This window comes from Lemur catta, chromosome 5, assembly GCF_020740605.2.
Source record: "Lemur catta isolate mLemCat1 chromosome 5, mLemCat1.pri, whole genome shotgun sequence".
Taxonomy (NCBI): Eukaryota; Metazoa; Chordata; class Mammalia; order Primates; family Lemuridae; genus Lemur; species Lemur catta.
Genome location: NC_059132.1, coordinates 64739021 through 64764539, shown reverse-complemented (window position 1 = coordinate 64764539; position 25519 = coordinate 64739021). Strand labels below are relative to the sequence as shown.

The following is a 25519-nucleotide window of genomic DNA, read 5'->3' as shown; positions in this document are numbered from 1 at the left end:
TGAAATTAACGAGAAAGGGCGGGGGAGGAGCCTACAGAACCGCTGATTAGGTAGTCGCCGAAGGGATGCTCTTCTACGTCTTGTTTCAGGTTGCAGAGGTGAGTACCGTGGGTCTGAGTGCCAAGCAGCGGTTTATCATGGTGACGGGAAAACAGAGCAGCAGCCTCCATACCGGCACTATTCACACCGTGAAACTCTTTTCACCGGGATGACAGATAACTTGGTAATTTCGGAGTTAATTCTCCGTAGTTTGAAGAGTTCTTGTCTACCCAAGATTACCGGTACTGTAAATCCTAGCACAACCACTGAGAATGCTGCACCACCTGGAATCCTAGAGCGGACCGGAAGTGAGTGCTGCTCACGGCCGGAACCTGTCGGCCCAACGGATGGTGTGTAGTGGCGCCACCCCCTCCGTCTCCGACTCGGTCGGGGAGTGTTTCTTTCGGCTTACTAGTGCAGGTTCGAGAGGGTCAGAGCCCCTCAGAGGTGGCCGTTGCGGCCGAGGGAGGGGTGCGTGTACGCAGCAACAATCAGGCCTCCTCCTCAGGCCGCTCGTGGTGTGCGAGGAGCCCTCTCCGTTTCCGCCCTCGTCCAGGCTGCTGGGAGCTCCGGTCTTGGGGGCGACCTTTCCATTCTGGTTTCCTTGCCTGGGCTCGTAGTATACCCAGGCTTTATTTAGGGCCAAAGTGTCCTTGATAATCTCATTTTTCTGTTTTGCAGGAATCCTGCTGCTCAATTTGCGGCCCTGCAGTTTTAGTGAGTAGTTCTGTGCTCACTATTTCCGATCTTGTCAGAGGACGGCTTCACTTTCAGTGGAATTGCTGGAGTAACTGCCATGTGTTGTCATGTAAACAAGTCCTTTTTAACTGCGCCTGTAGTTGTCCTTTGTTAACAGTGTTTTCTTATATCAGAAACTTTCCTGACCTAGGACGGACAAAAAAAAAAAAAAGCTCAAATAGGATCACACATCTGCTTAAATCCTAACTGGAGAGACCCTTTCCCTGAGCTATCTAAACTGGGGATGGAGGCAGCCTCTAGGGTGCTCCCAGCCTTGGCTGGCCAGACTTCAGAAGAACAAGAAGAGATTATTAAAGTAAAGGTGAAAGAAGAAGACCATTTTTGGGATCAGGAATCCTGCCTACCTAGGAATTTGTCTCATACCAGGGAACTCTCTCGTCAGCGCTTCAGGCAGTTCTGCTATCAGGAGACACCTGGGCCCAGGGAGGCTCTGAGTCAACTGCGGGAACTTTGCTGTCAGTGGCTGAGTCCAGACATACATACCAAGGAGCAGATCCTGGAATTGTTGGTGCTGGAACAGTTCCTGACCATCTTGCCTGAGGAGCTCCAGGCTTGGGTGCGGGAACGTAATCCTGAGAGTGGGGAGGAGGCGGTAATTGTGCTGGAAGATTTGGAGAGGGAGCTTGATGAACCCAGACAGCAGGTGAGAAATTGGCGGTGCCATCATCTATGGAGAACTTGGGTGCATGGGTCCAGAATGGAGTAAATGGTGGCTGCAAATTCTGGTTTGGGGCATTATTTCTTATTTGGTCACTGGTGTAGATGAATAGATTCATACTTATGAGATAACAATCTCTGTGTGATAGATGATCCAGATAAGTAAAGGATTTAAACAAATAGAAAACCTTGATCTATTCCTTACCAGTAGAAAATATGTTTTATTTAGTAACTATGAGATTAAAGAAATATGCAGTAATAGATAAAATTGTGCAACAAATTACTAATGTCTTGTGTAGATATGTCTTCTTATCATGCCCTCTACTTTTACCATATATGAAAATAAATTAGTGTAAGAAAATATGAAATACCTTCTAGGAAAGACAAATAGAGAAGTAGCCTGGTTTAGTGGAATTATCAGGAAACACTGAATAGGTTCTGTTACACTAATTAGCTGTGTAACCTTGGGCATATCACACCTCTAGGGCTTTAATGTCTTTATCTGTACAATGAAAGGATTAATTGCATGATTTCCTTGGTTCTTTTCAGTACCTAGAGTGGTTAGTATGTAAAGTGTTTTGCACCCAATATTCTTTTTAGAAGAATTTTAGACATTTTTTACCATTGCACTAGGGTTATTTTTAAGAGAGTATATTTACTTTCTATGACAGTAATTTTAGAACATGATGGATATTGCCAGATACCTTTACTTTTCTGTAGTGATACTATCCATACATTTATCTAAACTTTTTTGAATATGAATACTTTATGTATACAGTCTGATCTGCTAAAATACATGTTTCTGGAATGCAGAATCTTTTAATATGAGATCAGTATGCTGGAAATCAGTCAGTATAATGCTGAAATTGTGCTGGCTTATGTATACATGAATTTTCCCAGCAAGTTAATGTTTTGGGCCACCAAGTAGGAGCAGCTGAATTCAAAGTATCTGATTATAGCTGAATGCAGCAAGTCGTGAAGATATACAATACTGTACCTAATGCCCATTTGCCCCCACATCCTTCCTCTGTCTCTCTTGGGCACAGTCTCTGTCTTGGAAGTGCTTATTTGCATGGTTCCCTGCCATCTTTGTGTATTTTTTGCTAAACTTTTTTGTATTCCAGAAAATGAGCAAGCAAAGGGGTTTGCAAGTGCCACAGAAGCGTGCTGGTGATAAAATTTCTGCTAGTGAGTGCAAAAGAAGAAAAGCTTTAACAATTGAAGAAAAGCTCAAAATTATAAAGTGTTTTGGAAAAAATGGAAGAAGCTGTGACATTGGTTGTGCAACCAGCATAAAAGAGTCCATGTTGTGTACAATTAGAGACAAGGCTGGGAAAATAAAAGAAAGTTATGTAGCTGGAACAACTGCCACTGCTACAAAATCTGTTAGAACAAGGCATAAAGAAATGGAAGAAATGGAACACTTGTTAAATGTGTTGGTTGAATACCAAACAAAGAAGCAATTAGGTACAACCTTTCTCAAAACTAAAGTGAAGGCTGTAGCAATATAAGAAGACCTTAAGAAAGATGCTGATAATCCTGCAGAAATGCCTTCATTTAGTGCAAGTAGTGGCTGGTTTAGTGGTGTCAAGAACCATTATGCTTTCCACAGTGTTAAGCTGTCTGGTGAAGCTATAAGTGCCGATGAAGAAGCTGCACCCCATGATGAGCTGAAATAAAAAAAAAAAGAAGAAGCTGCAAAGACATTTCAGTTAAGTCAGTGTTAAGAAATTTGATTGATGAAGAAGGCTATGCCCTGGATCAGATTTTGAATTTTGATGAAACCAGTCTCTGTTGGAAGCAAATGCCCTAAGGGTCTATACTGTTAAGGAGGGAACACAAGATACAGGATTTAAAGCTACAAAGGATCAACTGACTATGTTGCTGGGTGCAAATGCCAGTGGAGATTAAAAGCTAAAGCCTGTTATATCACTCTGCCAATCTATGTGCTTTAAAAAGAATTGTAAAGACTAGCCACAGTGTCTCCTATAGGTCTAGGAAGAGAGGCCTGGATCACAGTGCAGATATTTACTGATCTTTTAGGTGATGTTTTTGTAGATGTTATAAAAAACATAATGTAAGAGAAAAAAATTGTCTTTTAAAATTCTTATAATCCTCAGAAATACACCAAGCCACCTTCAATCACTGAGCTTTCTTCAAACATCAAAATTCTCTTTTTACCATCTTTACTCCAGCTCCTTGATCACGGTGTGATTTCAGCCTTTAAAACTTATTATTTATGGTGAATATTCAAGATTTTGATTGCACCTATAGGGGGTAACAATGCCCAGTTTTTGAATTCCGGAATCCATCCAACATTAAACTTGCAATTGATATTATTGTAGAGGTGTGGAAGAATGTCACAAAAGCCTGTTTGTATGGGATGGGGCACAAAATTCTCCCTGATTTAATTTGTGATTCCAAAGGCTTTGAGCCTTCCAAAGAGCTCCCCCAAGTCGAAGTAAGCTGTGTTGTTCTTCCAAATGAGGTTAGGTTTAAAGAAGTTGAGAGTGAGGATATTGAAGAGCTGCCGCAGTCTCACACAGAGGATCTTTCTACAGAAGAGCTGCAACAGTTAGTTGCTGAGGCACAAATGGAAGGTATGGAGGAAGATGATGTAGTTCAATAAGCTGCCTCAAAAGAGCTTTTCACTTCTCAATTATCTGCTTTAAGTATGATAGAGAAGCAGTGGCAGTGGATAGAAAATAATGCCTACCATGCAGAACACAGCAGGATTGCACTTCTTGGCATAAAGTCTTATTTGGAGTCATACAAGCAGCTTCTTTATGAATGAAGGAAAATGTTAAAACAGCAAAACTGGGTATCTTTTTATAAGCCAGTGTCAAAGAAATGAAAATAAGCTGATGAGCCAGTGCCAGACCATCTCATGTTTCTTTAGTATCACTACATTTCATGGAAAGTGTGCAAATGCTTCTTCACTGAACCTCTCTTGATGATATCTTTCTACTCTTGTATCACCCTTTCCTTACACCTCTTTCTAACAAGGTACCATTGCCTTTTTAAGGGAAAATCCTGTACTTAACATTCTTTATTTAATGTCTTTTTGACTATACTTGTATCTGTACCGGAACTGTTATAGTTTTATTAGTGGTCTGGTGAAAAAGTTCTGTAGATTTTAAATAGTCTATCCTTTCATCTTATTTCCCCCATAAATCCTGTTAGTTTTTGTGGAGTTTTGCAGAAAACATTTTTTTATACATTCATATTGTACATTATAGCACAGATGCCTATACAGGCAGATTCCCTCTTCTAATCAACACACCTTTTTCCCTTTGTTTCAAATAAACTATATGTGTGTGTACATATATATGTGTACATGTATATATATATATATATTTTTTTTTTTTTCCCCCTTAATATGTGCCTTTACTTTAGAATTTCCTCTTCTAGCTTTGTTGAAAAATGCAGGTACTGGTAAGACTTGGTGTTAAGTCAATCCCTGGGTAATGTTCAGGGTTATGCCCTGATCATATGTGATAGTTTTCCGTGTGGCTCAGGGTTATGGATATATCTTAGTCTTGTTGAAGATCAAGTTTGCATAAGTGTTTCTTGTTTTTCTCGTTTTTGTGTGATTTCTGAGAGAAAGGAGAAATATACTGTGGCAGACACCTTTAACTGCCAGCCCAATATCTATTCTCTCCTTCTTTCTTCCTAACACAATGTTGGTTTTGTTCATACTGACAGTGTACCTAACTAAATTCTTTTTAAGCCTTACTTGTACTAGAGTTAGCCATGCAATATAGTTGTAGCCAGAGAGAAATAAACATATTTTCTAGGGGGTTTCTGGGGAAACTTTTACTTTCCTAATAAAATGGGACAGATAAGTTTAGTTCCACCTTTTCCTACTTCCTGTCTTGAACAATGCATGTGCTATCTGGAGCTGTGGTAGCCATCTTGTGACCATTAAGTGATGATAAGCATGAGAATGAATACTATTATGTTAAGAATGGCAGAGCAGATATATAAAGACAGCTAGTGTTCCTGACAAAACTTTTAGGTAAGTGAGCTAGTGCCAGCAACTACTTTCTTTTGGACTTCTTGTTATGCAACAAAAATAAACTCCTATTTGTTTAAGCCACTATAAGTTAAGTGTTTTAACTTATTTGAAATATATGCATTTCTAATGAATATAGCAATATTTATGATTTTATAACTAAACATTTATTTCTAGCATTTTAAAAATCAAACCCAGGTATTACATAGTGAAAGACAAATGATTGTCATAACCAATTTGAAGTAAATTCAGTTTTGTAATTTGTTATTGCCATGCCCCAGGATACCCTTCAAACTTCTGTAGTAGAGACAGAAGTGGAGTTCCTCCTATTCCTTCCAAGACCAGGCCTACCTATCTTGGTCCAGTCCCCCTAGTGGCAAAGTAGAGGAATGAAGAGGCTAGATTTGTGTTTGTATGTATAGATGTATGTGGAAGGTGGAGGAGGAGTCAGTGGGAAATACATCGAAATGAACTATATCCACATTTTGTTTCTTAGTTGCTCTAAGAGCTGAAGGTGCTTATACTAACTTTACAGAATTGATACAATTGTTTAATTATAAATAGTTGGTGACCCTCTTCATGCTATTTTTCCACAGTTATGGAAAGATTTGGGCAAACTGAAAAGCATGCTATTATATAGAGCAATCTACATAAGATATTAAGATCAGAGAAGGGAAAAGCTTACCAAAGGAACTGGCTCAGGCATCTTATAAATTTTAATTTGAAAGAACATTGATTTGGTTTCTTGCATACTTTAAACAGTCTAAGAAAAGTAAATTTATAACATGGTGTCCAACTAGGGGGAAAGGAACATAACACAAATTCCTTAAATCCTACCATGATGTTATAATACATGTAGGTTTTCATTTCCTCATGTGTCATTGAATATTCCCTTTTGAAATATTCTGGTTTATGTGCAAATTTGGGTTTAATATCCATGGACATTTTCTGACTATGCAGTAGAGTAAGTTCAGTCATTAACACCTTTTTAGTCCTTTAACCATTTGAACATCTCGTTCTACCTGATGAATCTGCATTATTGGAATTCATGGTTCTGACAGTATTTGTTCTCCACTGATTCACTGGTCTGTAGAACTGGGGGGAAAAAATCAACATTGTTGTCATATAATCTAAAATATCCCAGTTTAATGTTAGGTGAGCCAGGAAAGTTTTCTCCACAGTGTCTTATATTTTTAATACTAATCACTGTGCATACTAAATCATTTTAGAAACTTCTTTATTCAGTTGAGGATAGATCTGGGGAGATTAGGATGACAATACTAGAAACAAAATAATTTCTCTCCGTGGATATTGCTGATGAATATAAAATTATCTTTACTATACATTTTAAAGCAGGACATTTTCATTAGCTAACACCGGAATACTAACATTATGGCCTCTATTTTTCTTTTTTCCTTTTAAAGAGGAAAAACCATGCCCGATCACATCTGATCTCAGAAGCTGAGCAGGTTTCGGCCTCTTTAGTACTTACTTGACTGGGAGAAAAAAACATCACAGCATTTAGCATCAGAAATGGTTGGATGCTACTAATGTACAAGTTAGTACATATATTACCTTTCTTAATCCAGAAAATATTAGATAATTCTACATTTTATCTACATTTATTCTTGATTATTTATTTTCAATGTATACAAATAGGAGTTGAGAAACTTTAGCTAAACATCTTAAATAAAGCAGGACATGCAGATCAACTTCATTTTATGGTAATTTAAGTTGTGTCAAAATTTCATTGTAAGACTTGTGGTTTAGACTGATTAATGAATAACATTTCTAAGACAATCTTAACTTATACTTGCATTAGAATTGACTTTTGTACTCATTTCATGGCAGTGTCTCCTTTATAGCGTCATTATGCACATAAAGCTTTTTTTTCTTTAAACAGGTTTGACTTGTTTGAATTTGACATAATAATTATTTTCCATTGCTTTCCATATCCATTCCAGTTTGTAACTGCTTGGCATTGAAAATCTCAACACCAGCCTGGATATTAAAAGCATCACTTTCAAACAATAAGATCTTACAGAATGGTGTACTTTTCCTTGTGCTTGATCCAGATAAACTACATATAAAAAGCTCATATATGAATATATGAAGTACTATAAATCAAGAAAAAAGACAGATTCCCTAATAGAAAAATGAACAAAAGACTTGAACACCTACTTTGCAAAGGATAATGAATTAGCCAATAAAATTATAAAATAATTACTTAATCTTATTAGTAATCAGAAAAAGTACCATTTTATTCCAACTAGACTATTACATTAAAAGTGCTGACATGACCAAATTTTGGTGAAGATGTTGAACTACTGGAATGCTTACGTACTACTAATAGTAAATTGGTATGACCCCTTTGGAAATATCTATCATGTATAACCATACTCCATGATACTCCATGATCTTGCAAACCTACTACAAGGTGTATATCTAACAGAAACATTCTCAAAAACATGTAAAAGAATATTCATAGCAGCATTATCATAATTGCCAAAAACTCTAAGCAATTCAAATAAATATTAAGAGTGGCAAGGATGAATATATTGTGGTGTTTACAATTGAATACTATACAACAATGAAAATTAACAAACAACTGCTACATGCAACAATGTGGATGAATTTTACAAACATAATGTTAACCAAAGAAGGCAGACAGAACTGAATACATGTTGTATGATTCTGTTTATATAAAAATAAGGAAGCTGGGTGTGGTGGCTCATGCATGTAATTGTAACCGTAGTACTTTGGGAGACTGAGGGGGGAGGATGGCTTGAGCTCAGGAGTTCGAGACCAGCCTGAGCAAGAGTGAGACCTGTTTCTACAAAAAATAGAAAAATTAGCTGGGTTTGGTGGTGTGTGTCTGTAGTCCCAGCTACTTGGGAGGCTGAGGCAGGAGGATTGCTTGAGCCCAGGAGTTTGAGGTTGCAGTAAGCTATGATGGTGCCACTGCACTCTAGCCCAGGCAACAGAGTGAGACTCTGCCTCAAAAAAGAAAAATTCAATAAGCAAAGTAAATCCATAGGGATAGCTGTCAGAGTAGTAACTACTTTTGTGGAAGAAGTAGCCTTCTGAGATGCTGGTAATGTTCTATTTCTTGACCTGGGTGGTCCACTTTGTGGTAAGTCATCAAGCCCTACAATTGTGAGTTATATACTTTTCTCTAAGTTTATAATATTTCAGTAAAAATTATATTAAGAAAAAGATTTTGGCCAGGCACAGGGTCTCATGCCTGTAATCCTAGCACTCTGGGAGGCCGAGGCAGGAGGATCACTCGAGGTCAGGAGTTCGAGACCAGCCTGAGCAAGAGTGAGACCCCGCCCATCTCTTCTTAAAAATAGAAATTAACTGGACAATTAAAAATATATAGAAAAAGTTAGCCTGTTTCTACAAAAAAATAGAAAAATTAGCTGGATTTGGTGGTGTGTGTCTGTAGTCCCAGCTACTTGGGAGGCTGAGGCAGGAGGATTGCTTGAGCCCAGGAGTTTGAGGTTGCTGTGAGTTAGGCTGATGCCACGGCACTCTAGCCCGGGCAACAGAGTGAGACTCTGTCTCAAAAAAAAAAAGAAAAGAAAAGAAAAAAGATTTCCATCCCATCATGATATCTCTTGAATGTTAACTAGCGTACATGATGCCTAGGACACATTTTAAAATTCTTACATCATGTGAATGAAATTATTTTTATAAAGTCAGGGCCTAGTGAGGAAAGTTTTCAGGATTAACTAAATTCATAAATGTCATCAGAGGACAAGCTAAGTTTTCACTTGGATTTTGCAAGTTAGATGCAGAGTTTGGGTTGATTAGTTCTCAACACTAGGATCTTATATAATGGCAGACCAAATTGTTTTCCTTTGCTTGACTTCAAAAACATTTGGCAAGGCAGACCATTCAAATGGTTGGTTTGAGCACAATATGGTTTCTATAAGGCTATTTGCAGGAGAGTGGGCTTGGCAGGAATATGAGGTGGCCGGGCTACTTCCAATTTAAGTGTCACACAGAGGTGGAAGCAGGGTCAAGGCCTCCAGCTGAAGAGTCCAAGCGTATTATTTTCTTTTTACTATAAGATAGACTAAATAAATACAAATCAGAGTTTCTGTTCTCAGGAAGATTATAGCTTCCTTTCTCGCTGTCTCTCACTCCTTCTTGAGGAACTTTTGCTTACAATATTAGACTTAATTATGGAGATATGATTACTCCTAGCAGTTGCTGTTTTCTTAAGACAGCTTTAGGAAGTTATTAGCTATTGAATACAGATGCTCTTCAACTCTCAATGGGGTTGTGTCCCATCATAAATTTCAAATGTTATAGACTGAAAATGCATTTAATACCCCTAGCCTCCTGAACATCATAGCTCAGCCTAGCTTACCTTACATGTGTTCAGAACAGAACACTTCCATTAGCCTACAGTTGAGCAAAATCATTTAACACAAAGTCTATTTTATAATAAAATGTTTTTATGGAATATTTTATTGAATACATAAGCTTATGTAATTTATTGAATACTGTACTGAAAGTGAAAAACAGAATGGGTTGTATGAGTACTTGAAGTATAGCTTCTACTAAATACGTGTCTCTTTTGCACCGTTGTAAAGTCGAAAAATTGTTACATCTAACCATTTTAATTGGGGACTGTCTGCACTTATTTTCATTAAGTGCCCACTAGAGTCCACAATGGTGGAGATTTGGAATAGATTCTGCCTAACACATGTTCACTCCCAGTTTACTTGTTCTTAATTAACTAACAAAGATCCACATGTAGAAATGAGCAGAAGGTTTGTTAAGTCAATGAAAGCCTTCCTAAACTAGGATAGTATAACACCCTAACACTGTGTGTGTGGGGGGGGGGGCATTGATGTTTCAGACTTCATCTGGAAGGTTACAGCCAGACACTCTATTTCAGTGGAAAAAGTTACAGTAAGTTGGTAACACAAATACAGTGTTATAAGGATAGAAATGCCAGATGGGAACGAACATTCTGGCATCTAACAAACTGTGCCAAGCAGTGAGCTATTAGCCACCTTCCTGGATTACCACAAGATTCCCCTATTGTAACTAACTATCATTTCTAGGCTTGCATAACAACTGGATAGCATAACAAATACTGGATAGCATAACAACTGAATTTACAGGCCCGTATTTTATAAAGATTTAGTAAATTAACTTACACAAATGCTGAAAGAAGGAATATACTAGAGGTTTAAATAGGTTCTTCTGATTTTCCAAGAAAGTGAAACCTAATCAAACACCAGTGTAACAAATGTTGGCATATGGGTAATTTCTAGGTAAACATGCTTTTATATTAAAGGCAGTGTTTATTATAAGCATTCTCTTACCCACTAATTAATTGGTCTCAGTTCAATGTCTAGTATCTGACTCATGGGTTTTTCATTTAAAATAGAAAGTTCACATTGAATATTTTAATTACAGTACTTTTCAAAGTCAGTTGTAATAACTTTTCTTCTGAATATTCCTGCCAGATTAACTTAATTTGCAACCATTAATGTCTTCTTTTCATTCTCTTCATTATTTAACCACATCATTAGTGAAACAAAATTCCAAGAGAAATCACCTGCCAATTATAAGTAACATAAAGAAGTAAGTTGCTGGGTGCAGTGGCTCATGCCTATAATCCTAGCACTCTGGGAGGCCAAGGTGGGAGGATTGCTTGAGCTCAGGAGTTTGAGACCAGCGTGAGCAAGAGTGAGACCCTGTCTCTACAAAAAAAAAGTAAGTCAGCAGAACTCAGGGAAGCTGAGGAACAGCCAACCAGCTATTGCCTACTGAAGTGAATTCTAAGGGAATCACTGCATTAGGTAATAACTTGATGAGATATAGCCAGAGCAGATATCTGTGCTGCCTGGAACTCAAAACATAAAGACAATAGAAAATGAATTTCTATTTACTGTCTTAGAAAAAATAAAATTAATTGTTTAGCTGTGAAAATAAAAGGGTTAAAAAGCATGTGAACTCCATATGTGTAAATAAGAATGAAAGAATTGCTAGGAAAAACTTGAAGAGTAGAGAAGAGGGAAATCACCTTACTTAAATACTAATATACCATGAACCTCTTTAGGTAAAACTGTGGGACTATCATATGAATAGATGGATCAATGAAACAATATGGGGTGGGGAACCTGTGGCCTTAAGACCACATGTGGCATTTGAGGTCCTTAAGTGCAGCCTTTTGACTGAATCCAAATTTTACAGAACAAATCCTTTTATTAAAAGGGGTACAGCAGAGAAAGATGAAGCTCTTCTTGCTTTCTTCAGTGCTTAAAAAAGAATAATCTTGAGTCTGTGGCCATAATACCCTGAATGTGTCTGATCTCAGAAGCTGAGCAGGGTTGGGCCTGGTTAGTACTTGGATGGGAGACTGCCTGGGAATACTGGGTGCTGTAGGCTTGAAAAATTTTATAATAAATTTAAGGAAAAACATTGTAAATAAAATTAAAAAGAAAAAGAACAATCTTGAAATCACCCGGAAAACATGAGTGACTTCTATATCCTGGGTAAGTAGATACTCAAAATCCAGAAGCCATATCAAGAAAAGTATGATAAATTTTTCCACGTGAAAAATTTTAAAATGCAGGACAAAACAAACAAACAAACAACAAACCCTACAAGCAAAGTCAAAATAATAAATTGGTGAAAATACTTACAAAATATATCATGGGAAGAAGCTAATCTCCTTATAGAAATGCAACAGAAAAATGTTTGAAACACAAGTAGTTTTCATAAACAAAAAGGCTTTTAAATATATGATAAGATGCTCAACTTCAATCATAATAAAAGCCAATAAAAACTATACTGAGGTACCATTTATCACTTAACAGATTAGCAAAAATTTAAAAGCTTGACAGCACAGTCTGTTGGCCTACCTGGGAACACAAGTCCTCTCCTATATTGCTGGTAGACAAAATGATACAACCCCTACACCTGGGATTTAGGCATCATCTGACAAATCTATTTATGAATTTACCCTTTGACTTAGCAATATCATTTCTGGGAATTTACTTTGAAAATATATGTCTACAAATAAACAATATAGACATAGTTTCCTCATTGCAGCATTATTTATAAAAGCAAAATATCGTAAACCTAAATGTCCATCCATATAAGAGTGATTGAATAAACTGTGGTACACCAATATAACGTGGCCCTATGCAAACATAAAAAAGAATGAGGGGCCAGGCCTGGTGGTTCACACCTGTAATCCTAGCACCTTGGGAGGCCGAGGCAGGAGGATCACTTGAGGCCAGGAGTTCTAGACCAGCCTGGGCAATAGCAAGACCCTGTATAGAAAATTAAAAAATCAGCCAGGCATGGTGGCATGTGCCAGTTGTCCCAGCTGCTTGGAAGGCTGAGGCAGGAAGATTGGGCCTAAGAGCTTGAGGTTGACGTGAGCTATGATGACACCACTGGACTCTAGCTTGGGCAACAGAGGGAAAATTTGTCTTAAAAAAAAAAAAAATGAAGATATCTGTGAACTGGTATCAAATGATTTCCAGATAGTATTTTTATATTAAGCAAACCAAGGTGTGAACTAGTATAGATAATATGAAAGAAATAAGTATACACATCCTTGTATTCAATTTGTATACAATATGCACACACTTATAAGTAAATATATATTTACAGACTTACAAGTAAATATACATACATTTACATGCATATGTATATATATGTACATATAATATTTTTATTTATTAATATTTTCCAAAAATAAAGCAGCAACTAAAAAAACAATTTCTTATGGGAGTGGGTGAGAGCAGAATATATGCTATAAGAACATGAGGAAGACTTCTCTGAATATTTTGATTTTTTGATACCATGTAAATGGTTTCAGTATTTATAAATATATATTAGATTGAAAATGATTTTAAAAAAAGCAGAAATGAACTCAACTGTATATCAAATTAATAAAATAATAAAAAATTCAGGTGACTTGAACATGGTATTCTGACTATACCCTTAGTGGGGTTCTGTCTAGGGATGGATATATAAATCTGCAAAGACATATTAAATTTTACTTACTAGGTATGTCATTGGAAGTGTTCTACAGCACAAAGTTAGTGTTGTAATTCTGAAACTATTTTGTGTTTATTGTAGGATAAAGCAAATGAATGAATATATTGTTTTGAACTTTTTTTGAAGGAGGTAAAAATATGGAATGTGGAAAGGTGAAGAAACCATACGGTGGTGAAATTGAATTGTTCATGATATTTTAGAAAATGTATTTACTGGTTCTGTGAAAGGGCCTAGAAATGATAACCTCATTGACAATGAGCCTACCTATTACCCAGTCTTTGTTACTAAACACTGTTGCCCTCTAAAATGAATCAGGACTTCTTGGAAAGAATAGTTGAAACCTGGTCTGGGACAGGGAAAATACCATGTGGGCCTTGAATTGTTTGTTTCTGTAAAGCATGGATATGCTAAAAAACTAATGGGCTCATGTCAAAAGGATGTTGGAGCCAGCTTGAAGGGGCTCCCACTGGCCAAATTTGACACAGTTTGAGCATCAAAGTGATTAAGGTTGGAATAGATTATAAATTAAGTCTATAGTGATAAAAAATAAATAAAACCCAGACAAATAAAGGAAGAGGGACAGAAAGCTCTTTACTGAAAATTGCTGCTTATAAATGTAGACAGAATTATAGAAATAAGAAGTCACCATTTTGTAATCTCTAGTACAAAAATGGATTCGGGCAAGGATCCTCAATGAATGCTAAAACCATTGGAGAATAGGATCTTCACATAGTTCCAAATTATTATTTGATAGCTGACTTATTAATTACAATAGGACAAAAGTGTTTTGAATAGATAGATCTAGTGGGTTACTAGGAGTGATCATATTTAGCATTAACTGTCATGAAATAACCTGACAGAATATGCTCTGTAATGTGACACAAATAGTACACATCACATATATAGTATTCTTTCAAAACTCTAAATAGAATCTATTTGTGAAGAAATAATCAGACAAATCCCTAATGTGGGATATTCTGTAAGACAACTGGGTCTGACTCTTCAAAATTTAATGTCATTTAAAAAAGGCAGGAAATATTTTAGATTAAAAGAGGCAAAGGAGACATAACTAAAGACAATGCATAAATACTGATTGGATCATAGGAAAAAAAATAGGTTTTTTTTAAAAAAAACCCATAAAATATATTTTTCGGACAATGGGGAAATTTAGTTATAAACCATACACTATATGATTAGTATTAAGGAGAGGATAATGTTTTCTTTTGCACCCAACATAGTTATCCAACTTTGTTGGCTTCCCCCGCCCCCAATCCATAACACATTGGGCTAATGTTTTCCACATTTGGTCTGAAACAACTGTCAGATTCCTTCCTAGGTTAAACAGCTCATTGGTCACTGTTAGGTAATTTGTATTCCCTCCTTCCACACCCCCCCCCAAATATTTACTTTTAATTAACCACACTGAAACTCATTTACAATTTTCTTTCAGTTATCACAATTTAGGAGAAATAGCTTTAATGTGTTTTCATTGTTATTTCCAAAAACAGAAACTAAAGGGACAAATATCAACTCCTGTCCAGTGGAGACAATCAGTTTCTGTTGTATGGCTCTGGCTTTATTAGTCCCAGCATTTTTTATTTCTTATTCTGTCTTGTACTCCTCTTAAGAATTCAATGAAGACTGTTTTTTTTTCCTTCTTCTTACATTCTACTTTAGTGGAAAAATGTTTTGAAGTTTAGCTATGACAAACCATAATTATTTATATTGATTACCAAATGTATCTATGTGTCTCCAGGTCCCACAGGGCACATATGGGCAGGAAGTTCCTATGGAAGAAATGACCCCTCTGGATTCTGCAAAGGAATCCTTAGGCACCCAGCTCCAGTCTATGGAAGACAGAATGGAATGTGAATCTCCAGAGCCACGCTCACTTCAAGATAATGGTGAGAATAATTTAATTCTGGGAAAGAGGGTGAGACTTGGGAGAGGCAGGAGTCTAGTCTTTGAAAAGTCATCAAACCTCATTCCATTTCAGCTTCCAGTGAATGTAGCTGAAGGAAAAGTCAACCAGTATAGTATAACGTTATTAAAGGAGCTGAATTAAACAGTCCAGTAATAATGTCAAAATTAGTTGAATACAATATTTCCAATGGAGTTAATAAATAATTGTGGATAAATCAGGGATACCTTTGTATATAAACATTGAGCACTTGTCAGGTTAGCTATAGGTCCCATTACTATAGCCACTGCCTCCAATTTTTGTCATGTAATGGCTGTGTAAAACTTTGAAATACTATTTAGAAATTCTACCGAAGAATATGGAATTTCTGAAGTCTACATCCATTAGTGTTCTAATGCTATAATGCATAGTGGAGGCAGAAGCACAGGGTGGCGGTTGTAGAGTAACCGTCTTTTCCAAAAAGGGTTAAGTGTAATGAATACAATGTCTTTCTCCTCTTATAGCATTATATTTCCTATATTTCCTATTCTCTGCTCATTATAGACTTATTAATGTTTATTCTACTAACTTCTGGGGCTCATATTCTTTTGGTTCTCATTTACATTGCCTTATATTCCTTTTCTTTTTTCTTTTTTTTTTTGTTTTTGAGACAGAGTCTCGCTCTGTTGCTCCGGCTAGAGTGCCATGGCGTCAGCCTAGCTCACAGCAACCTCAAACTCCTGGGCTTAAGCGATCCTACTGCCTCAGCCTCCCGAGTAGCTGGGACTACACGCATGCGCCACCATGCCCAGCTAATTTTTTTCTATATATATTTTTAGCTGTGCAGATCATTTCTTTCTATTTTTAATAGAGACAGGGTCTCGCTCTTGCTCAGGCTGGTCTCGAACTCCTGACCTCGAGCAATCCTCCCACCTCGGCCTCCCAGAGTGTTAGGATTACAGGCATGAGCCACTGCACCCCGCCCTTATATTCCTTTTCTCTTCCAAATTCATCCTTATTTACCTTCCTTTTCTGCATATAGCGCCATAGCATGGCACAAAATGGATCAGCATAGAAAGAAATTGTTCTGTTACATTTTGGGATAGCATTTACCATGAGTATTGTCCTTTTCTTATAAAGTTAATCAACAAATTTGTATTGCACACTTTTAAATGTAGGAATATGTCAGATAACATGAAAGATGCTAGAAAAATAAGTGATATCTACTTCTTTAGAAACTTACAATCTTATTAGATGTTTTGAAACAGTTAAAGAACAAAGTGCAGTAGTGTTAACTTGTGTTATGAATAGTTTATGTTTTTCAGGAAAGGAGAACTCACTGTGGATTTAAATTTAATGATCAAGGAAGTCTTATTAGAACAATTGAAAGTTAAGTGAGGCCAAAACAGTAACATATCATTAATTTTAACCTAGTTTTGGAAATTATGAATATTAAGGATGATTTAAATTTACTAGTTCAGTATTTGGAATGCAAATTTGTAGTATAAACAATGTTGACTTGAGAGAGTGTTTTTTCCAAGCAGCTATGAGACTGTCTGGAGGTGACATGCTAATTTGATTTTTAAAAAATGTTTTCTTAAGACTTAGTAAGCTAAGTTTGAAGCATTCTAAGGTTTTTGTTATTATGAATATTCTAAACATTTTTCAATATGCTTAAGTCAGAGATTTTTCACTAGTTCAGACTCATCCATTATTCTTACTTTATCAAAATTGGTGATGAAGATATTTGTATTGAGTTTGTAGTTTCACAAACCCAAAAAGGGAGCTAATATAAATATATTGTGTTGGAAATTAAGCCCCAAATGTTGATATAACAGCTAACCTGACTGAATAAAACAGAAAACGTGGTATACTCTGCAGATTAAAAACAAAAAAGTTGTTTCTGTATTGCTGAGGCTTCTCTAGCCAAAAAAAGTTCTTATGTGATAAATAAATACAAACATTAATTTGTATCCTTTTTTAGGTAAAACAGTGCTTTACTTTAAGGCTAACCCTGGATATTTCTCTGGAAAGTCATGTCCTGGCTTTCTACTTTTTAATGTATCAGAATTTTTTGTTCCTCACTGGAGTTCTTCATTCACCCTTTGTTCATTCCACCAAAGTTGGACTCTCTGACCAAAATGGTATCCCCCTTTTGTGTGTACATAGCTCCTACTTCTACCTTAAGTTCTGTTGGTTACTTGGGCAATGTATGTATTTTAAATTATATTTCCAAATATCCTTAATTGATTGTTTCTTTTATATTTTAGGGTCATTTTTGTGGCTTTCCATGATGTCTCAAAACATGGGCGATGATAACCTCAGTAACTTAGATACTAATGAAGCAGAAATTGAACCAGAAGACATGAGAGAAAAGTTCTTCAGAAGCTTAGCAGTATTACTGGAAAATAAAAGTAATAATACTAAGATATTTTCTAAAGCAAAGTACTGTCAATTGATAAGGGAAGTGAAAGAGGCTAAAGCTAAGGCAAAAAAGGAATCAGTTGACTACCGTCGCTTGGCTAGATTTGATGTGATCCTTGTGCAAGGAAATGAGAAACTGATTGAGGCTACAAATGGGGAAACAGATAAAATACGGTATTACTTACACAGTGAGGACTTATTTGACATTCTGCATGATACACATCTCAGCATTGGACATGGTGGACGTACCCGCATGGAAAAAGAGTTACAAGCAAAATACAAGAACATCACAAAAGAAGTTATAATGCTATACCTGACACTCTGTAAACCATGCCAACAGAAAAATTCAAAACTCAAGAAAGTTCTAACATCAAAACCAATTAAGGAAGTTAATTCAAGATGCCAAGTAGATCTTATAGACATGCAATTGAATCCTGATGGGGAGTATAAATTTATTATGCATTATCAAGACCTTCATACAAAATTAAGTTTTTTGCGGTCATTAAAATCTAAAAGGCCTAAGGAAGTTGCACGTGCTCTATTAGATATTTTTACAATTATTGGGGCCCCTAGTGTCCTACAATCTGACAATGGAAGGGAATTTTCAAGTCAGATTGTCAGTGAACTCAGTAATATTTGGCCAGAATTGAAAATTGTCCATGGGAAGCCTCGGAGCTGCCAAAGCCAAAGTTCTACAGAACAAACTAATGAGGATATAAAAAAGAGGATTTTTTCCTGGATGCAAACTAATAACTCTTCACACTGGGCTGAATTTTTGTGGTTCATTCAGATGACCCAAAACCAGCCCTATCACAGAGGCATGCAGCAAACTCCATGTGAAGGTACATTTAGCTCTGAAGCTAAACTGGGTCTGTCCCACTCTCAGTTAACTGAAGAACTTATTGGCAGCCTGCACTCAGAAAATGAATTAGATCAAGCTGACAAAGAGTTAGAAAATAGTCTCAGAGCCCAGTATGAAGAAAACATTGAGACAGGAACAGAGAGTAGTGATACTGAAGAGAATCTTTCTGTTACTCCTAAGGTGGCTGAAAAAAACTCTCCTGAGAGCAGACTGAGATTTTTATCCTGTGTAGTTTGTGAAAAAGAATGCACAGGTGCTAATAGTTGTACATCATGTGATGGAAATGTCCATGCAGTATGTGGAGTGCCACCTCAACATGAGACCGAAGGCTGTGGTCACCAGATAACTTGTAGTCTTTGTTACAAAACCAATACAATGAAAAGGAAACATCATGGGATTCAAAGAAGTTTGCCTGTTCAACCTTCCAAAATGCTAAAGCCATCAGAGACACCCTTTTCACGAGACAAAGTAGGAGACTGGGTAAGAGTTTGAGTATCTGCTCTAGATTAATGCAGGGGAAGGGCCTCATTACACTTTAATGTGATCATTATAAATAAGAATTATTTAACAAGGTATACAAAAGCACATTTTGACCACCTTGAATATATTTTTCCCAAAGAAAGGCTAATTACTTTTAATCCCTCCCCCTCTTTTTTTTTTTTTTTTTTTAAGTTGGGAGTTATAACTTTGAATGCTGCTTTATTTATTGTTCCGGGGTGGTGAACGGTATCTCTTTTACTCCTTTCTGATGGCAGGCATTTCTTAGGGAACTGAGAGAGCTAAGACTGAAGTGATAAATAGTATGTATGATGGTATGTTTCTACAGAAGTATAAATTTGGGAACAGATGAATTTAATGTCACTTTGTTTCAACTGTATGTGAACTTGAGTGGGGAAGCAAGCTAAGAAAGGATATTTCGAGTCAAGTGAAGAAGTATTTAGGAGGGATGGATAAATTTAGTTGGAAGATAATGGGTTAGTGTTGAGAAAGTTCAGTTTTAGAATTTTAATGGAAAGCATGAGATAAGGCCAAAAAAGATTGTAAATCAGTAGGCTTTATGAAGTAATGGCTAATGTTTTGAAATACAGAGGTTACACATGGTTTAGGCCAGTAATACTCAAAGTGTGATCTGCAGACCAGTGCTGGCCTGAAAACTACTTTTTATCGTTCCATAATGAGTTAAGTATAAAAATTGAGAGAAGTATTTAGAAACATTTGTAACAACAATTTGACATTGCTGCAACATCCAAGCATATGATTAATGGACTCATCTTACTGAATATATTAATAGACCCATTTGAGTGTTGTTAAATTCTCCAGGTAAGTCACATGTGGTGGGAGTTGCAAATACAATAGATTCACATTACAGTGTGATATTTTATGCTTAGTTTATCAGTTATAATCCAAAGATACATAAAACTGAGAAAATGTAAGCATTTATTTGTTTTTATAACTTAATTTTAAAGTAATCTTTTATTTTTAATCAAGTCTAGTTTTTAATTTGTGGTTTAACATTATTAGCTAAAGGAGGGAAATAAAATTTGTATTATTTATTTTTAATCCTAATTTGCAGAGAATGAAACAAGCTTCACTGGACTTCTTTGTCAAGAAAAGACACACCTTTTCTGAATACAGAAGTAGTAATAAAAGAAATGGTAATAATAGAAGACATCTTGAAGACGGGAAAACCAAAAGAGTTCATACTAGTTTTACTCGGAAATATGACCCTTCATATATTGAGTTTGGTTTTGTAGCTGTAATTGATGGTGAAACACTAAAACCACAGTGTATTATCTGTGGAGATGTACTAGCTAATGAAGCAATGAAACCATCAAAACTTAAGCGACATTTATATTCAAAACATAAAGAAATAAGTTCACAACCAAAAGAATTCTTTGAAAGAAAGAGTAGTGAATTAAAAAGTCAACCAAAACAGGTATTCAATGTTTCTCATATAAATATTAGTGCTTTGCGGGCTTCTTATAAAGTAGCACTTCCAGTTGCTAAATCTAAAACACCTTACACAATTGCTGAGACGCTAGTGAAAGACTGCATCAGAGAAGTTTGCTTGGAAATGTTGGGTGAATCTGCAGCAAAGAAGGTAGCTCAAGTACCACTTTCCAATGACACCATAGCTCGACGTATTCAGGAACTGGCTAATGATATGGAAGACCAACTCATAGAACAAATAAAGTTAGCAAGGTATTTTTCATTGCAACTTGATGAATGCCGAGATATTGCTAACATGATAATTCTTTTAGTTTATGTGAGGTTTGAACACGATGATGATATAAAGGAAGAATTCTTTTTCTCAGCCTCTTTGCCTACAAACACAACTAGCTCAGAACTATATGCAACTGTGAAGAATTATATAGTTAATAAATGTGGTTTGGAATTTAAATTTTGTGTAGGAGTATGTTCTGATGGTGCAGCTTCAATGACAGGAAAACATTCTGAAGTGATTACCCAGATTAAGGAACTTGCACCAGAATGTAAAACAACACACTGCTTCATTCATCGAGAAAGTCTTGCTATGAAAAAAATATCAGCTGAACTAAATAGTGTGCTTACTGACATAGTAAAAATTGTGAATTATGTAAAATCTAATGCGTTAAATTCAAGATTATTCTCTTTGTTATGTGATAACATGGAAGCTGATCATAAGCAACTGTTATTGCATGCAGAGATACGGTGGTTATCACGGGGAAAAGTTCTGTCAAGAATGTTTGAAATACGAAATGAACTCTTAGTGTTTCTGCAAGGCAAGAAACCTACTTGGTCCCAACTTTTTAAAGATGTAAATTGGACAGCCAGACTTGCTTATTTGTCTGATGTCTTCAGTGTTTTTAATGATCTCAATGCTTCTATGCAAGGAAAGAATGCAACATGTTTTTCAATGGCTGACAAGATTGAAGGACAAAAACAAAAGTTAGAAACTTGGAAAAATAGAATTTCTACAGATTGTTATGACATGTTCCATAATTTAACAACAATTATCAATGAAGTAGGGAGTGATCTTGATATTGCATATCTGCGAAAAGTTATCAGTGAACATCTTACAAATTTGTTAGAATGTTTTGAATTTTATTTTCCATCAAAAGAAGATCCACGCATAGGAAATTCATGGATCCAAAATCCATTTCTTTCATCAAAAGGTAATTTAAATTTAACTGTAACTCTACAGGATAAGTTGTTGAAGCTGGCTACTGATGAAGGATTGAAAATAAATTTTGAAAATACAGCATCCCTCCCTTCATTTTGGATAAAAGTTAAACATGAATATCCTGAACTTTCAGAGATTGCTTTAAAATCTCTTCTTCCATTCCCCTCAACATACCTGTGTGAGACTGGGTTCTCTACGTTAAGTGTTATTAAAACAAAACATAGAAACAGTTTAAATATACACTATCCCCTGAGAGTAGCATTATCATCAATCCAACCTAGATTAGACAAATTGACAAGCAAGAAGCAAGCTCACTTATCACATTAAAAATTTTAAATATTGATATATAAGTTCATTCAAAGTATGCATGTAGGCATTTAGTATGAGAAATTTGTTATTTCACTTTAAACTTTGTTTAGTCACACGTATGGAAGTATGAAAAGTTACAAGTAAAATAGCAGTTTTCTACATTGCCTATATGTACACTTTCAATGAAGAATGTGTACAGTTTTTATAATTCTTTTATTTTTCTTGTTATATTTGTTATATTTATTAAAATATCTTAAATCTGTTAATTCTAATATTAAAAAATTTAGTCTTGTATTTTGTATGTCTTTTTTTATTTTTGTATTCAATGGCATGTTAAGATTGTAGGACACCTTCAGGAGGGGGAACGATTTCTCTGAAATGCAGACTAGGTTAGCAAATCTAGGAAGGGAAGGGAAGCAGTAAGGTCAGTAAGATATTAAGTTTGTTAAGCTAATCTAGGGTGGTTAGATTGGAAGTTGATGTTAAGTTTGTTTGGTAGATGCATGTTCAGACAGAGTGTGTAAATGGGTGAAGTGGAGAGTAACACTTATCTTGTAATGGTGTTATGGTTTTGGATTCACATTGATAAATTCTGATGTCATAAGGGTTGGGGATTGGCCCTAGTGACAAGTTTATGTTAGAAGGTTTTTAGACCTTGCTAGAGCTGCTTGCCTTTAAGGTGTTCTGGAACAAAGTCAGGTATTACTGGCACCCCAAGGAGATTTAACAACCTCTATTGTTTGGAGGTGATTCAGAAAAATGCCACACATACCTCTTCTTGTGTCTGTGTGCTCACTTAGAATGACTGAAAACAAACTATTAGCACAGGGCAGATTCGTTAGGGTAAAAACACACAGAATCCTTGAGGAAAAGGATAGTCTTTTCCTGGACAGGATAGCAACTTACAGCAAGTGCTTTTTTTCAAAGAAATGTAACATTCAAAGTTGAAGAAAGGAAAAATTTTTAGTGACACAAAAGAGCACTAAGAATTTAGCCTATTGGTAAAAAAGTTCCAAAGATCCCAAAAACCTTTTAAAGCAGAGGAAACATTCATATTTAGTCCTGAAATCTCGGTTGAGTTATGTTTTATTGTGTATTTGTTTTAATAAAATCTTAACACCTTTTTAGAAAAAAAAAATCTAGTAGTTGTAGATAGATTTAGTAGAAAGTAGTTTAATTCTTCCCACCCAAAACTTATGTGCCCTCTCTCCTATCTGACCATATTGTGGAACTAAGGGATTTAAAAATGTTGATTTTATCATTTATTTTATTGATTGAATAAAGTATTATGTTTCCAATTTTTTAATTTTAAAAGACAACATGTGGTGATTTTATATTTATTTCTGTAAATCCCTAAAGTGGTCTGAAAGAAAATAAACTGAAAGGAAATTAAGAGTACATTTTAAAAGAGAACTAAATTCCCTTATTTTCTATCTGGGATAAAGTCTTGGATGTCTGAGGTTGGTGAAAAGTCTTCTCTGATACTTGAATTAGATGCCTACCTATTTTTTCTGCAAATGGTTCAGTGCTGTGAAGCTAAATGCTTTACCTTTTGAAGATGTATGAATATTTGTCTTTCCTCCTTTCCCTCCGTTTGTTTTACTGTCTTACTGAACATCCTTTTTTTAATGAAACAGCTTTATTGAGATCTTTATTGAGATCATGAAGTCTCATTGTATATTCTTAACATTCTTAACATGAATTTGATGCAAGTGATTCTGTAGATAACTGATTTTTCTCTTTCTATTTTCTTCTTGTTTTGCAGTGAATTTACATGTCTATAAACATGTGTATGAAAATACTGCAAAGGTATATTTGCTTGTACTTAGGACTACTGTATGCAGTATTATTTGTTTCCATCTATCATGTACATATGTGTTTTTTTTAAAAATTGTATTTATGTATAACAAGAAGTTGTGCTTAACTTTTTCTGTTCCCCAAACAGCAACTAGGGAGGGGTCAGAGATGGGTGAAGGAAATGCTAAGTACTTCATATTCTGAAGAAATCTGACAATGGCTAGAACCAGAACCCCACAACCCACTACCCCCAAGCATAGCACCCAGACATAACTTGAAGGATGATTAAAAAGTGGTAGAATTGGCTCCCAACATTGTGTTTTCCACCAAGAGAATCACTCATAGTGATTGGAGATGCCTTCCGGAAGGGGAGACTTGAATTTTATTTTCAGATTAGGTGTTAATTTAGGCAACAAACTTATTCATCTGTTCTCTACCTACCTGACTGTGGTGGGGGTGAGGGTGAAAGGGAGAAATTAGACTTGCAGTAGCTCAGTCTGCAGTCCCACAATTTGGGATGGCAAAGATGTGTAAGTTCCCTATGGGTAGGTGACACCAAGGAATGTAATTAAGTCTGAGCCCTTAGCTAGTGTCTCACTTAGGAAAATTGTCCACCATCCAGGAAAACTCTCCAACAAAGGATGTGGGCATTTATACCTGTGGGCAGCTGAAGGAGGTAAAAGGTTAAACTACCTATCTATCCATATATTTGTGGGTAAGGCCCCCACAAATGTCTTGAAGAATTCTCACATGTTCCCCATGACAAAGGTAGAATTTTAGGGCTTAGTCAGAGGACAAGTTACCAATTTACACTTCCAGTTTGTAGTTGTGTGTACATATTTTGAAGTCTTTGGGCTAACCCTGGCCTTCTAGCAAGGCTTATTGTCATGAATATGTCTGAGTTGGGGGAAGCAGGATGGAAGAGGAAGTTGCAGCTGTGGGATCAGGTGGCCTGTGCAACTTTATACCCAAATCCTCTATACTGCCCAAGCCACCTGGGTTGAAGACCCTTTCTCCCTCAGCTCTGGTGGTGAAAAGCTTGAGAAAGAACCAAAGTGAGAAGAAAAGGCAGGGTGGGGCTTTTATAGCAGAGGAAGGAGGATGGAGGTTACTTGAATGATGTTAGTGGTACAAACTGGGCCTTTGGAGACCCCTATTCTGGATTGGCTGGCTCCTTAGATATTTCACACACTGAAAAGAATCTTGGGTCAGGTGCTAAAGAGGATCCCTGTTAGAAAGAGTCTCCTTCTCTGATGTGGTTGTGTACTTTCTGCAGTGAATCTCTCCTAAATAATAACTTCCAGAATTTCTTTTCCAGTGTTCACCAAAGTAGAAAGATTGTGAAAGTTCCAAACATTATACAATTAGAAATTATCATGGTCAGGAAATAAGACATGTGCTTTGTATTCTGATATGTGTGTGTTAAATTGAGTTTACAATCAATTTGTTATTATGATTGACAGAGTTATACTTGTTTTAATCAATCAAACCCTGAGCTCATTAAAAACATAAAAAGGGAAAGAGCATGAGGCTGTTATGGATTATATGACTTCT

General features: G+C 36.1%; 1 protein-coding gene across 2 annotated transcripts; it reads left to right on the top strand.

Annotated features, from left to right (window-relative positions):
- The first annotated feature begins 403 nt into the window (after nucleotides 1–403).
- Nucleotides 404–22257, top strand: ZBED9 (zinc finger BED-type containing 9). Of its 2 annotated transcripts, none has more exons than XR_006735358.1 (4): nucleotides 404–1441; nucleotides 2580–5473; nucleotides 15267–15414; nucleotides 16722–16786. XR_006735358.1 is itself a non-coding variant. In XM_045552054.1 (4 exons), exons 1-4 carry the CDS (start codon nucleotides 1022–1024, stop codon nucleotides 22184–22186), a joined length of 3981 nt encoding a protein of 1326 aa, XP_045408010.1. In that variant the 5' UTR covers nucleotides 404–1021; the 3' UTR covers nucleotides 22187–22257. The 2 variants fall into 2 exon arrangements, 1 of the variants encoding a protein (XP_045408010.1); XM_045552054.1 differs by lacking the exons at nucleotides 2580–5473; nucleotides 16722–16786 and adding exons at nucleotides 17681–19176; nucleotides 20270–22257.
- The last annotated feature ends 3262 nt before the right edge of the window (nucleotides 22258–25519 follow it).